A 13,645-nucleotide genomic window follows, 5' to 3' on the forward strand; every position below is an offset into this window, starting at 1 on the left:
TTGGATTATGATGCAATACTTTTTCACTCCCACCTTAGCTTGGAAATACACACTGGTTTTAGAATTAACACAGATTACAAAGTACATAACCTACAATGATCTCATTCACACAAATTGACTGTGGTCAAATACACGCTCCGCTCTGAACCCAAGTTAGTGTCTGTAAATTTTTCATTCCTCATTTTCCCCCCCAGATATTTGTCATACGGGAGTTTTCAAACTTCACTCCCAGAAACAACGGGCTGGATTCGCTGCAGCCCATGCCAAAATTGCGTTTGCCTTGGGGGCAGAGAATCTATGTTTACCCGGGAATCGTGCCGGGTTCCACTCCCGCGATTCTCCAGTCCCCACGCGGATTACGCGGCGCGGTTGGTGGGCCATTGGCAGAGGCCCCTCCCAGCGATTTCCTGGGCAAAACTGGCCGAGTTCCCGTCGGCGTGGTTGTAACCATGTATCGCTGGTCGGGAACTTCGGGTGGTGGCTGCGGACTCAGCCCACGGCCGCCCTGGTTGGGGGGAGGTCGAGCACCCCGGGGGGGGGGGCTCGTGGGTACCCGGGGCAGCGATCGGGCGGCTCGGCTCCGCGGGCGTGCGCCATCACGGGGGGTGGGGGGGCTTCATTGTCGGTGCAGGTCCGAGTCCGCCATGGCACATGGCACAGTGCGCAAACTCCCGACCGGAAATGCAGGGTCCCATATCTGCAGCCAGAGCTGCGAGGCGCACTCCGGGGCCCTGGCAGCCCTCTGCAGGTAGGAGAATCGCTCTTGACTTTTTTATGGAAAGTCTAGAGTGAAACGCCAGCATTTGTTCGCTGGCGTGGGGGACATAGCCCCATTTTTGGAGAATCCAGCCCAATCTCTTTCACAATAAGGCTTTCCATTTGGGGTTTGCATGCTGAAATCCAGTCCACGTTTTCCAAATGACTTTTAAACAAAGCTTCCACTCTACTTTTAACAGCGAATCCAGTATCCCAGTTTTACGCCATCCACTTTTGGATTTATTTGTCTTGATTGCTATGCAAATTGTTCCCAATTGCTTAAACTCTCTATTCTTAGACTCCATTAAATGGCGTCAAATTTTTCATTTGACTCTGAAGTCTGCTTTTCACACTTGAAACTGTCTCTTTAACTCAGGACACTTGTTTACTCTTTCTTGAAGAGTTCTCTTACTTCAGTCGTGTTAAACATTATTTCTGTTCCAATTCCCTTATCTGGACTGTAACTGGTTCCTTAGAAAGTCTGCCTCTTTGCAGCCCCCTTGTCCTGTCCAACTTCTCTTGGCTGAGAGAGATGTTCACTCCCCGATGTCCTGTCTCCAACTGCAATATATCCAACTAAAACCTTAAAAGCTTTTCTACCTTACAGGGACTCCAGCTCGAAACAACCACTGTTTGTTGATTTATTCTTCATGCAGCAGCCCCCTCCAAGCACAACAGGAACACAGATGGAACTAAACCAATCCCCACACACACAAAACATCCTTGTCCAGTGTGAATCTAACTAAGTTTAACCTTCCTTCCACAGCAACGTTAAATTAAACCCACTTAAAACTATATGTTATTTCTAATGCTTACCAATACAAATGTAAATCCCATAAAACTACCTTCGTTTTTCTAACACTGGGTAATTCGATGGGCCGAATGGCCTCCTTCTGCACTGTAAATTCTATGAATCTATAATTCTTCAGGTAAAAACGTCTGAACTGCCTGAAGTCGCTGACTCTAAATCAAAATGGGGACTTTTTCAGAGAGTCCTGGGGAGCAGGAGTATTCCCCATGAAACGGTCAAACTCCTGTGCAATTCCCACTGAGTGAATGCTTTCGGACTGCTGAGGTGTTCCTTAGTGCATCTTGTGGGGTGGGGTGTGACGGTCTGGTCTTTGACACTTTGTGTACCTCTGTGGTTGTACCAGTAATCTAGACTGTGGCCTAGGAAGTTTAAAAAAACGGTGTGTTTGGAATAATTCTCCCCATTTAGCCCCAGCTAGTTAGAAAAGGAGAAACAAAAAATGTTATCTGGCCCCAGCTAAGACTGGAAGATTCTTATGGATTGAAGGCAAGGATTTTGTATGTATTATTCTTTTTCAATGTGGAGCAAGAAAACTGTGATACATGCACCTATTTGTAACATTCATTTCCTAAAGTTTAGTAGTGGACGAATTCTGAAAGAAACCGGTTTCTTTGGTTATAAAAATTGTTTACTTTGTTTTAGGCGGAACCCTTGGATGAAAGCTCAGTGAAGAAGATGATCCTAACATTTGAAAAGCGGGCCTATAAAAACCAGGAACTGCGTATCAAATTCCCAGAGAATCCAGAGAAGTAAACACTTGTGTCTATTTTTATTATTCCTCGCAATAACATGCACTTGTTTTATTTAAAAAATATATATTTTATGGCTTTCAAAATGTTTTTTGCTTCTTCTTACTGCAGAAATACCAAACAGTACTTGTGAATAATTTCTTGTTTGTCACTATTGATCATTGCTTTTCAAGTAATTATTCACGACTTGAGTTGTATATAACCTGTGTGATACAACCATTTTAATTGCCTTATTAGTCTTTGATGGAGCACAGCAAAAAAAAAAATCATTGTGTGACTTTCCTGTTGGTGATTATGGAATTAACCAAGGCAGCTAACTTAATTTTTCATCTAATAGTACCAGTATAATTGGACTGTTGGCAGATTTCTTTTAAAGAGAGGTAGAGGAACTGCAAACTCATCAATCTCTTTATTTTGAGTCACCTGTGGTATAAGTGAGAGCTGCCCTTATCTATCCTGTTTTGGTTGTTCTGAGTTCCAGCTCTCAGTGGACAGCTGTGTTGCAGATCTTTTATGTTTAAGGTTTTTACAAGTAGCTGTGTATATTGAGGCAAGAATTAGGAGCAATTGTAGACCACTCGGCCCTTTGAACCTGTACCACCATTCAGTAATATTCTGGTGGATCTGATTGGAACCTCCTGCTACCCTTCGAACCTTACACCACCTTGTTTATCAAGAACCTACCTCTCTCTGCCTTAAAAAATATTCAAAGACTCTGCTTCCACTGTTTTTTGAAGAAACGGGTTCCAACACACACTACCTTCTGAGAGAAAATGTTTCTCCACATCCCTGTCTTAAATGGGGGGCCCCTTATTTTTTTTAATATGTTTTTTATTGGGTTTTCGAACATAGTATATTTACAGATGTACACAAAAGAGAAAGAGAAAACTGAAGATATTATACACAAGATTAAAAACAACAATGCTATATAGTTAGCAAAATCACGTGATTAACAAATAAAGAAAAACATGTAGTGGGGGGTGGAACTGGGGGGGGTTTACATACATCGAGGTACTGGGGTGACAATTACAGTACATCTGCATGCCCGTCTTGTGCATTCTTTAATCTTTATACATTTTTTTCGTCCAGTACAGCGAACGAGCAATACATAAAATGGATATGGGGGTGGGGGTGGAATACATAAAATGGATCGGGGGGGGGGTGGGTTGGATGTCGTTGCTTGCTTGCTTCTGGTCGGCCTTCGCTGCCGTTGTTGTTGCGCGGTTCGCCTCTTCTTCGGCCGTTCATCATTTCTTCCTCCTGTACTTTCACAGTAACTCTCTGTTACTGTGTTTCCCGTGGTTGTTGTCGTTTCCTGTGTTCTCCTTCCAGTTTCTGTTCCCTCGTCTTCCCCAATCCTCCCTCTGGTCCCCCTCTATTGTCCTGTGCCTCCTCTCTTTCCTTCTTCCCTTCCTCCCCCCTCTCCTTCCCTGCAGTTCCACCTTTCTTTTCTCGAGTTTGCTATCCCCGGGGGGGGGCTTTTCCTTCTTCTCATGCCTTGGCTACTTTCTCCTGGCTCTTGGCTACTTGATTATTCTTCAGCTTGTTCATTGGCTACAGACAGGTCGTGGAACAGATGGGTGAATGGCTCCCACGTTCTGTGGAAGCCGTCGTCTGACCCTCGGATGGCGAATTTGATTCTCTCCATTTGGAGAGATTCCGAGATCGTCGGACAGCCAGTCTGCAGCTTTGGGTGGTGCTGCTGACCGCCAGCCAAGCAGGTTTCTACGGCGGGCGATCAGGGTGGCAAGGGAGTCCGCACTCCTCCCCACGAATAGATCTGGTTGGTCTGATACCCCAAAGACCGCCACTTTCGGGTTTGGCTCCACCCTCAGCCCCACCACTTTGGACATTGCCTCAAAGAAAGCTGTCCAGTACCCAACAAGTCTGGGGCATGACCAGAACATGTGGGCATGGTTGGCCGGGCCTCGTTGGCACTGTTCACATCTGCCCTCCACCTCCAGGAAGAGCCTACTCATTCGGGTGGGACCCCTTATTTTTAAGCAGTGACCCCTAGTTCTAGATTCTCCAACAAGAGGAAACATCTTCTCCACATCCACCATGTCAAGACTCCTCAGTATCTTAAGGTTTCAATCAAGTCACCTCTAAACTCCAGTGGATACAAGCCTACCCTTTGCAATATTTTGAAGGCAACCTGTCCATTCCTGGTATTAGCTGAGTAAACCTTATCTGAACTGCTTCTAACACACTTGCGTTCCTCCTTAAGTAAGGGAACTAATACTGTACATAGCATTTCATATGTGGTCTCTCACAGTGCCCTGTGCTCTGAAGTATAACCTCCCTAGTTTTGTGTTCAATTCCCTCTGCATTAAAAATAACATTCTATTAGATTTCTTAATTATTTGTTGTACCTGAATACAAGCCTTTTGAGATTCACGCACATGGACAGCCAGATCCTTCCAGCCAGATAGAGACACAAGTACCTTAAATATGATAGATAAAAACTGAATCTTGAAACCAGGAAAACTTACAAATTACAAAAGAAAAAAGAGTAGGGGCTCAAAGAAAGAGTAGGCAGCAAAGAGCTTGCAGGTACCAGCCTCCCCGAACAGGCGCCGGAATGTGGCGACTAGGGGCTTTTCACAGTAACTTCATTTGAAGCCTACTTGTGACAGTAACCGATTTACATTACATTACAGGTTGGAGCTCGATTGTGAGGGAAATGCACCATTTTTAACTGCAGAGGCAGGAGCAGCAACAAAGAGGCAGTGGGAACAGCACTATGAGATGAGCAGGTAGTAAAGTGGCACAACCAGGGATGAGGACCATGAACTCAGAGTTGGGAGATTTGGGGCTCAAATGAAGAGGGAAAGGACTGGGGGGAACCCTCATTCTCTGTAGATCCATGAACATGGAATTTCAGCAGCACAGAGAAAGGAGCAGCCAGTAAAGTGGAAGAACCAAAACAAGGTTTTTAAAATGAGGGCGGTAAGAATGTAGAATCCTTCACCACATGTGGCTATCTTGAGAGAGACTTTAATTTGATATCAAAGGGAAGGGGATAAATATATAATGAAGAGATGCATCAAAGGCTCAAGAGTGAGTGCAAACACCAGAGGGGCTGAACACCATCCTCTAGTGTTGTAATTTTTTAATTTTTTGTTTTTTGATCTCTTTGCTTGCTTACTGGTAGCCTCTTTGTTCTTGGTATTTCTCATGCAACAGTAGGCAAATCCCAGTGTTGGGACTTCTTTCCCTCAATGGAAAAGGATCCCAAGGTGGTAATTAATTGGGAAACTTGTTTTTTTAATTTAGAGTACCCAATTATTTTTATCCAATTAAGGGACAATTTAGCATAGCCAATCCACCTAACCTGCACATCTTTAGGTTGTGGGGGTGAAACCCATGCAGACACGGGGAGAATGTGCAAACTCAATTAACTGGGAAACTCAACAAAAAAGGAAGAGAACTGAAATCTGCCTTTGTAACCTCCTCCAGCCTTCCAACCTGCTGAAAATTCTGCATTCCTCCAACTTTTTCTCTTGTGCAGCCCCTGACCTCTCTTGTTCCATCATTGGTAGGCTCTGGCTTCAACCATCTAAGCTGTGGAATTCCTACAATTTTTGATATTGCAAATGCTGCATAAAATCCAAATGGATCTGTAATTCTAATAATTTTCCACAAATAATAATATAATAAGCTTTATTGTCACAAATAGGCTGTCATTAACACTGCAATGAAGTTACTGTGAAAAACCCCTAGTCGCCACATTCCGGCACCTGTTCGGGTACACCGAGGGAGAATTCAGAATGTCCAAATTACCTAACAGCACGTCTTTCGAAACTTGTGGGAGGAAACCGGAGCACGCGGAGGAAACCCACACAGACCCGGGGAGAACGTGCAGACTCCACACAGACAGTGACCCAAGCCAGGAATCAAACCTGGGACCCTGGAGCTGTAAAGCAACAGTGCTAACCACTGAGCTACCATAAAATTATTTTTGTTTCATATTTGTGCAATTCTAATACAGTACGTATCAAAATGTTGCATATGCTACCTGTACACATAGTGAAATGAATATTGAAAGTGTTGCTTTATAATGAATTGCAAGGTAAAAATGCGATTAAAAAATTTTCTTTTGGGCAATTTATACAGATAGTTTGAAGCTCACAAATATTGCTGCATATATTTTCACGTTAGTTGCATATTTTCTAATCTGCCTTGGACATTTGTTTTGCGTTTCAGCTAATTTCTACCAATAAAACAAACCTCATGTGTCCGGTGTCATTCTCTATCTTTGCTCTTGAACTTTATAATGGAAAGAATTGTCATATGAATAGTTTATTTTGTAAAATTACATGTCAAAAAAATGCATCGAGCTTGCTATTCATTCCATAATGTTACCCAAACATTTTAATTCTGTTCTGTTGTGCTTGATTTGCAGATTCATGGAGTCAGAGTTGGATTTAAATGATATTATACAGGAAATGCATGTGATTGCAACAATGCCTGATCTGTATCACTTGCTTGTGGAGCTCAATGCCGTGCAGTCCCTGATTGGCCTGCTCGGTCATGAAAATACCGATATCCTTTTGATGTTGGGCAACTGTTAAGTAAAATCTCTTGACAATTGAATTAAATGCAACAGTCATCCAAATGCGGAGTGTCTATCATATAGTGATGCCTCACTGGCTTATTGGACCAGTTTATATCAAAATATTCATCATATATCATAGAATCCCTACAGTGCAGAAAGAAGCCATTCAGCCCATCGAGTCTGCACCGATCCATGTCCCACTCTATCCCTGCAACCCCGCAACCCAACTTTCACATCCCTGGATACTAAGGGGCAATTTAGCATGGCCGATCCACCTACCTCGTACATCTTTGGACTGTGGGTGGAAACCGGAGCACCCAGAGGAAACCCACTCAGACACTGGGAGAATGTACAAATGCCACACAGTGACCCAAGATTGGAATTTAACCTGGGTCCCTGGTGCTGTGAGGCAGCAGTGCTAACCACTGTACTATTGTGCCGCCCTCGGGGCATCATTTGCAATTAGCCATTCTAACTGAGCATCAGTATATTTGAGAATGTCCTGTAATAGATCTATTTCAAGGTATTAGATGTGTCACAAGCACATCAGTGATATTGGCAAGTTTGGTGGTAGTTTTACAAATAGAAAACCGTTTGTATGATCTGTGTCAGGAGATTTTATTATACCCAATTTTAACTCTGAAACTCCTAACATGGTTAAAGGGCTTTCATTAAGAGACCAATGAGGGCTACAGATCAATTATTTTATATATTTTTTTTTAAAAATGGTTATCCGCATTCAATAGCCTGTGCATGGAGATTTTTTAAAAATATGCTATATGACCGTTAACAAACTGCTACATGTATCCATTGCGGTTGTGGACCTGCTGCAGGAGCTGACTGATATAGACACCCTGCATGAGAGTGAAGAAGGAGCAGAAGTCCTCATAGATGCTTTAGTGAGTGCAATGCTTTCATTCCTCCTTGTGGATGAGTTGACTGTAGCCTGATTGCACAGGATTCTGGCTGCTGTTCTGATTTTTTGTTCTTACTAAGTGCTTTAGCTTACTGGAGGTCTATTTAATAACGTTACAAAAATGTTGCAACTATTCCACAGTTCCCTATGGTATCACGATCCCCATTACTGTTTAAATGACATCTGTGTCTCTGTTTTGAACTGCAGGATGCTTTGAGAGGATTAATTTTTTGACTCGTTTACAAAGCTCATATCCGAACATTTGGCTTTAATATGAAATGGTTGGGAGTATGAATTTTCAAGATAAACACATGTAGGAAAGAACAGACGCTATTAATACATACAGTTTGGACAGCATGAACTGAATTAAATGGAATTTCCCTGGGTTTATATTTATGATTGTTGTAAGTTTATTTCTTGTCCTGTATTCTGGATTGTCAGCCACACAATTGTTACTTCTCCTCTGCAGAACATTACAGGGGGTTTGTGCTGTGCAAGTACTTTTAGACTTTTTTTTAACATGACTGCCCTGATTTATAATTTATGGTAACCAAGGTGAGAGTCGATATTTAAAGTCAGCTCATGCTCAAAGTAAGTGTAAATTTAGAGCTGTTTCCAATATTGCAAAACTAGATTAGAATATACAATTACATTTTGATACTCCATAATGTTAAAGATTATGAAAGACCCCACCTGATATCTGAAGTCAATCTTTGTTATGAAGATGACAGTATGTATCAGTTACTTTAAACTCTGAGAATCAAGTCCTGAAGCAAAAACGGTTTTCATGAAGTTACAGACTATGTAAGAATTGTGAATAATAATTATTGCATTAAGTGGGACAGTAGTTCCTGTGCAGGTTTGATCTCTTATCATTTCTCCTTTACTAAATCAAAGACCATCAGCTAACCTTTCAGATCTTCACTCGAGATTTTATTAATAAACTGCGACACACGCAGTTCTTATCTCTCTAAGTCAACATTACAATAATGCACACACTACTCAATGCTGTACGATGGATACATATTTGTAGACAGACATGATCTATTATTTGAATTATTTATATAAGCATAACATAAGTACAGCATTAATTTTAGAACTTTATAAACTACTTTGTATACAGTTCAATGCCAACCTGATCGTGTTCCAAAAAAGCAGAGAGCTCATTTTCTTATTCGGCCAAACTATAAAAATAAAGAACACTAATTTGAGTGATTTTTGACTCTAAATCCTTTTGAGAAATATGTGGAGACTAAAGTTAATTTTCTTAGCAACAACAAGAGCACATTATAAACTTGTTGCTCATGACCAGACCACAATTGTAGATTCCTCCAATTTTGGAAATGAAATTTTGAATTCATTTATGGGATATGGCATCGCCAGTCAGACCAGAATATATTGGCCATCCCCAGTTTTCCTTGAGAACGTGGCGATGAGCTGCCACCTTGAAACGCAGAAGTCCTTGAGGTGTAGGTACACCGGCAGTTTTGTTAGGGAGAGAGTTCCAGGATTTTGACCCAGCGACCGTGAAGGAACGGCGATATATTTCCAAGTCAGGATGGTGAATGACTTGGAGGGGAATCTCCAGGTGGTGGTGCTCCAAGGTATTTGCCTTTCTTGTCCTTCTAGATGGTAATAGTCGTGGGTTTGGAAGATGCTGGCCAAAGAACCTTGGTGAGTTCCTGCATATGTCTGCCACGGTTCATGGGTGGTGGAGGGATTGAATGTTTGTGGAAGGTGTAGCAATCAAACGGGCTGCTTTTTCCTGGATGGTGTCGAGCTTCTTAAGTATTGTTGGTGCTGCACTCCTCCAGGCAAGTGGAGAGCATACCATTACACTCCTGACATGTAAAGGTAAAGCACCATAATCCCAGATGACCATAGCCTGCTTTCTCCTTTGTAATTTTGCTCACAATCCCTACAAACATCAGTAACTAATTATTCTATTTTAATTGGTGATTTTCGTTAAGGGATGTTATTTAGAACACCTAGAGAACTTCTTGATTTTCAAACTGTGCCATGAGCTCATCAGGTCGATGGAACCTCAGCATTATAATTCTTTCTGAAGGACTGCATCTCCAATGTGCAGCACTGTCTCAGGATTTTCAAGACGAGGTTTAAGCTCAAGACCGACAGCTGACAGGACTTTAGGAAAAGTTTAGGTTACAGGACCATAAAGTGATAGGTGACAAAAGGGAGAAGAGGAAAGGGTAGTCTCTGACAATGGAATCTGGTGACACTCAGTTGCATTCATTTGGGGAGGGGCTGGAAATCTGGCATTGTTGTGCGGCGAGACTTTAGGACTCATTCTAATTTAAAGGCAAAGCAGGACTGAGAGGTTTTGGGCTGAAGGGCAGTCGTGGGAACCAGAAGAACATGAAGGAGGGGAAAAGTAAATTATGTGGGAATTAGGAGAAAGGTGGTGTTATGTGTCATTGATGCGCCTTGAAGCTTTCTGCTGAGCAGTATCAGTCAATGGTGGTTAGAAGATGACTGTTTCGATGCCTGGATTTCCTCAAAGTGGAATGGAGCATGTGTTACAGTCAGTGAATTGATTGCGAAATATTATTTACCAGGATAATTTTTTTTGGGGGGAAAAAAGGTTTTAGTGTTGGTCATGTTCTCACAAGCGAAGTTAGAAGAACTAATGGAGAGGTGGGGAAATTTACGAGGGAATTCAGAATTCGGGGTCCGGATGGAGCCAGTTACATGGCTCAATCAGAAAGCACATTGGGTGCCCACAGCCTGTCCAAAGGTTAGATATGGTTGAGAAGGTAATGAAAAAAGTTGATTGTTTTCCCCAGCGTGTTTGTTGTTTCAAATATTGTCCTGTAGCCGCGAATACAGTAGAAAACCTTCAATATGAAGGTTAATGTTTGTAATTAGAGAATTGCATTTCACACATTATTGAATTCATCTTGGCTTCCAAGCATTAAATTTCAAACTCCATATATTTAAAATTGTTAAAATATTTCATTTTAAAATTTTCAATCATTAAATCAACTTTACTACTTCTGATATTTAAATTTGCTTCGAGCATGGATTTGACTGAGTTTTAGAACTTGGTGCAGTTTACTTGGAATCCGATCTTAAACGTGTGGCCATCCCCACTTGGTGTTAAAAATCATTAATGTGCTAGCCCTTACGATAGCTATTTCTTGCATAAATCACACCTAGCATATTGCACATGCTTTGTATAATTAGATTTGGATGTGTTGACTATATTTTTTTAAATAACATTGAAATTTTGGATAAAGTACTACTTATACTTTTATTTGGACTGGAGTAATTCCATTGATTGGAGCTATTTGTATGTTATCATGGGAGTCGGGCGTAATGCTGTAAGTAAAGTCACCATAGGCTACTTTATTATAATAATCTTTATTGTCACAAGTAGGCTTACATTAACACTGCAATGAAGTTCTTTGAAAAGCCCCTAGTCGCCACATTTCGGCACCTGTTCAGGTTCACAGAGGGCGAATTCAGAATGTCTAAATTACCTAACAGCACGTCTTTCGGGACTTGTGGGAGGAAACCGGAGCACCCGGAGGAAACCCATGCAGACATAGGGAGACGAGCAGGCTCCACACAGACAGTGACCCAAGCTGGGAATCAAACCTGGGAGCCTGAAGCTGTGAAGCAACAGTGCTACCCACCGTGCTTTCCCCTTTGAGGGGGAGAGCTGACTGGTGGGGATTTAACCCGAGAGTCACCCCACCTCAAGCAAAGTTGAGAAGGCTGGGCCTTCAGGAATAACCTCAGCCGGTACAGGAATTGAACTCGCGCTGTTGGCCTTGCTCTGGGTCATAAAGCAGCTGCCCAGACAACTGAGCTACAACAAATATAAAACCTGATAGAAGAATGTGTTGTTCTAAATATTGAGTTATGTGAGCCAGAATTTCATTGATATAATGATATTTGTGAAATGATTTGTGAACAGATTTTCAGAATTACTTGAGTTTTAGTAATAAACTATTGATTTAATTTTAACATTTTACACTTTTAAATCATGATTAATTTGTCCTACTAAGTGTAACGTTAACATAGAATGCTGCAAATAACAAGTTGAGTATGATGCCTTGTTAGAGAAATACAAAGTGAAGTAACAGAAAAAAACCATTATGGGAATCGACTAATGTTTTTGTTCTGAACTGTTTTATTGGTCTGTCAGCAGATTCTGTGCTGCATAATCATGCGTCTGACCAGTGTATCAGCACAGAACTTGAATTCTTTATAAAGGCAAGTGGTAATTCGCAGATGGTTGACCATTTATTATTTAGATTTTTTGGGAAGGGGAGGAGCAATATGAATTATTAATGTAAGTACTGACCCAGATAGGTTTTCTGAACGGAGAAGCATGGAAAATTCATTAAAGCAATGTTTCTCCTAACAGTGAATTACTAGTGTTCATTTTGTTAACTTAAAGCCTAATAATACTTAATTGAAGGAACAAAAACAGAAAATGCTACAAATACTAAGCAGGTAGTGAAGTTGTTGTGTAGAAACTTTGAAAAGAAGTTTGAAGGAAAATCACGGGGGGTTTAATGAGCAAAATTACTATCCCATTAAAGGGACTTTGGCAGCATGGATGCTAAATTGGCTAATGGGCAGGAAAAGGAGAGTCGCAGTGGACAGCTGTTTATCAGATTGTGCTTGCTTTTGTGAGGCAATGGGCAATTTCTTCAACATAATGTTGGAGAGCATACTCGCAAGATAGCAGAATATCTGAATTGAATAGAGTATTTTGTTGATTGTTACTGTATGGTCTTGGAAGTTTGTGACCAGGAAGGGGCAAGATCTGTCTTTATTCTAAGGCCGAAGTGTTCTGAGGTTTGAATGAAGTGGTCAACAAGCAGCTGGATGTGCTCAAGACTGTGTGCTATGCAAATGAGAGTTCACTTAGATGTTTTGTGATCTTTGTGTGAACCTTGAGCCTTTGAAGATTGAAAAGATTGCCAGTTATCGTGAACTGTATATGTACTTCTACATCGAGATATTTAAAGTAGATGGCAGCCTTGCTTCCTGCCATTATTGACAGGAAAGGCATCTGACACAACACCATTCTACATCATGCTGGCCATCAGAATGACCCGGATCATCTTTTTAAGGCAGCTATATTTGCACTTGATCTTCAACGGGCCTTCACGTTTTAATATGTTAAAGGCTTTGGCCAGGTCAGTGAACACCATGTAAAGGTCCTTGTTCTGTTTGTGGCACTTTTTGATGCAGCAGAATGATCGTGTTGACTGTTCCTCAACCAGCACAAAAAACACAATTTGCTTCTGGGTGTACACACTCTGTAAGATAACTGACAATCCTGTTGAGAATAATGCTTTAAAGAATTTTTCCTGCTGTGGAGAGAAGTGAAATATCACAGTAATTGTTACAGGTGGACCTTCTTCCCTTCTGTTCGTACAGGTGAATTATGGAAGCATCCTTGTAACCTTGGGACACAATGCCCTGATTCCAGATTAAGCAGTGAAGGCTAGTAAGTTTCCTTGACATGTGAGCCCCTCCGTACTGGAATGTTTTAGATGGAATGCCAACGCTTGCAGCTTTTCTATGGCCTTAGTGACATAGACTTGAGATGGAATAAGGGCGAGCTCGTCCAGAATCTGATGTTGTGGAGGTAATTCCATGGCACACTGGATTCTTGGTTCAGGGGATTGGTGATAATCTGTTGCCTGTATTTTAGGAGCTCATTGTACAGACTGATTGGAGACCCTCAAGGAAAGCCTTCAGATCATGCATTTCAACAGCTTCCTGAAGCTCTTCAGTTCAGCCTTGTTCTTCCACCATTGGATCTTTGTCTCTCTTTGTTTGGCCTGCAGCATTTGTTTTGCTAAATGGTATCT

The 13,645-nt window shown here is 41.6% G+C and overlaps 1 protein-coding gene across 1 annotated transcript in view; it reads left to right on the forward strand.

Moving 5' to 3' along the window:
- The window catches only part of ctnnbl1 (catenin, beta like 1), a 225,288-nt gene that overhangs the window by 50,880 nt on the left and 160,763 nt on the right, over nt 1–13,645 (forward strand). The window contains exons 3-5 of the mRNA XM_072514654.1: nt 2,210–2,316; nt 6,722–6,861; nt 7,676–7,773. Of these exons, the coding sequence (XP_072370755.1) occupies nt 2,210–2,316; nt 6,722–6,861; nt 7,676–7,773 (345 nt within the window). The remainder of the gene's footprint in view (nt 1–2,209; nt 2,317–6,721; nt 6,862–7,675; nt 7,774–13,645) is intronic.

Source organism: Scyliorhinus torazame, chromosome 8, assembly GCF_047496885.1.
Source record: "Scyliorhinus torazame isolate Kashiwa2021f chromosome 8, sScyTor2.1, whole genome shotgun sequence".
Taxonomy (NCBI): Eukaryota; Metazoa; Chordata; class Chondrichthyes; order Carcharhiniformes; family Scyliorhinidae; genus Scyliorhinus; species Scyliorhinus torazame.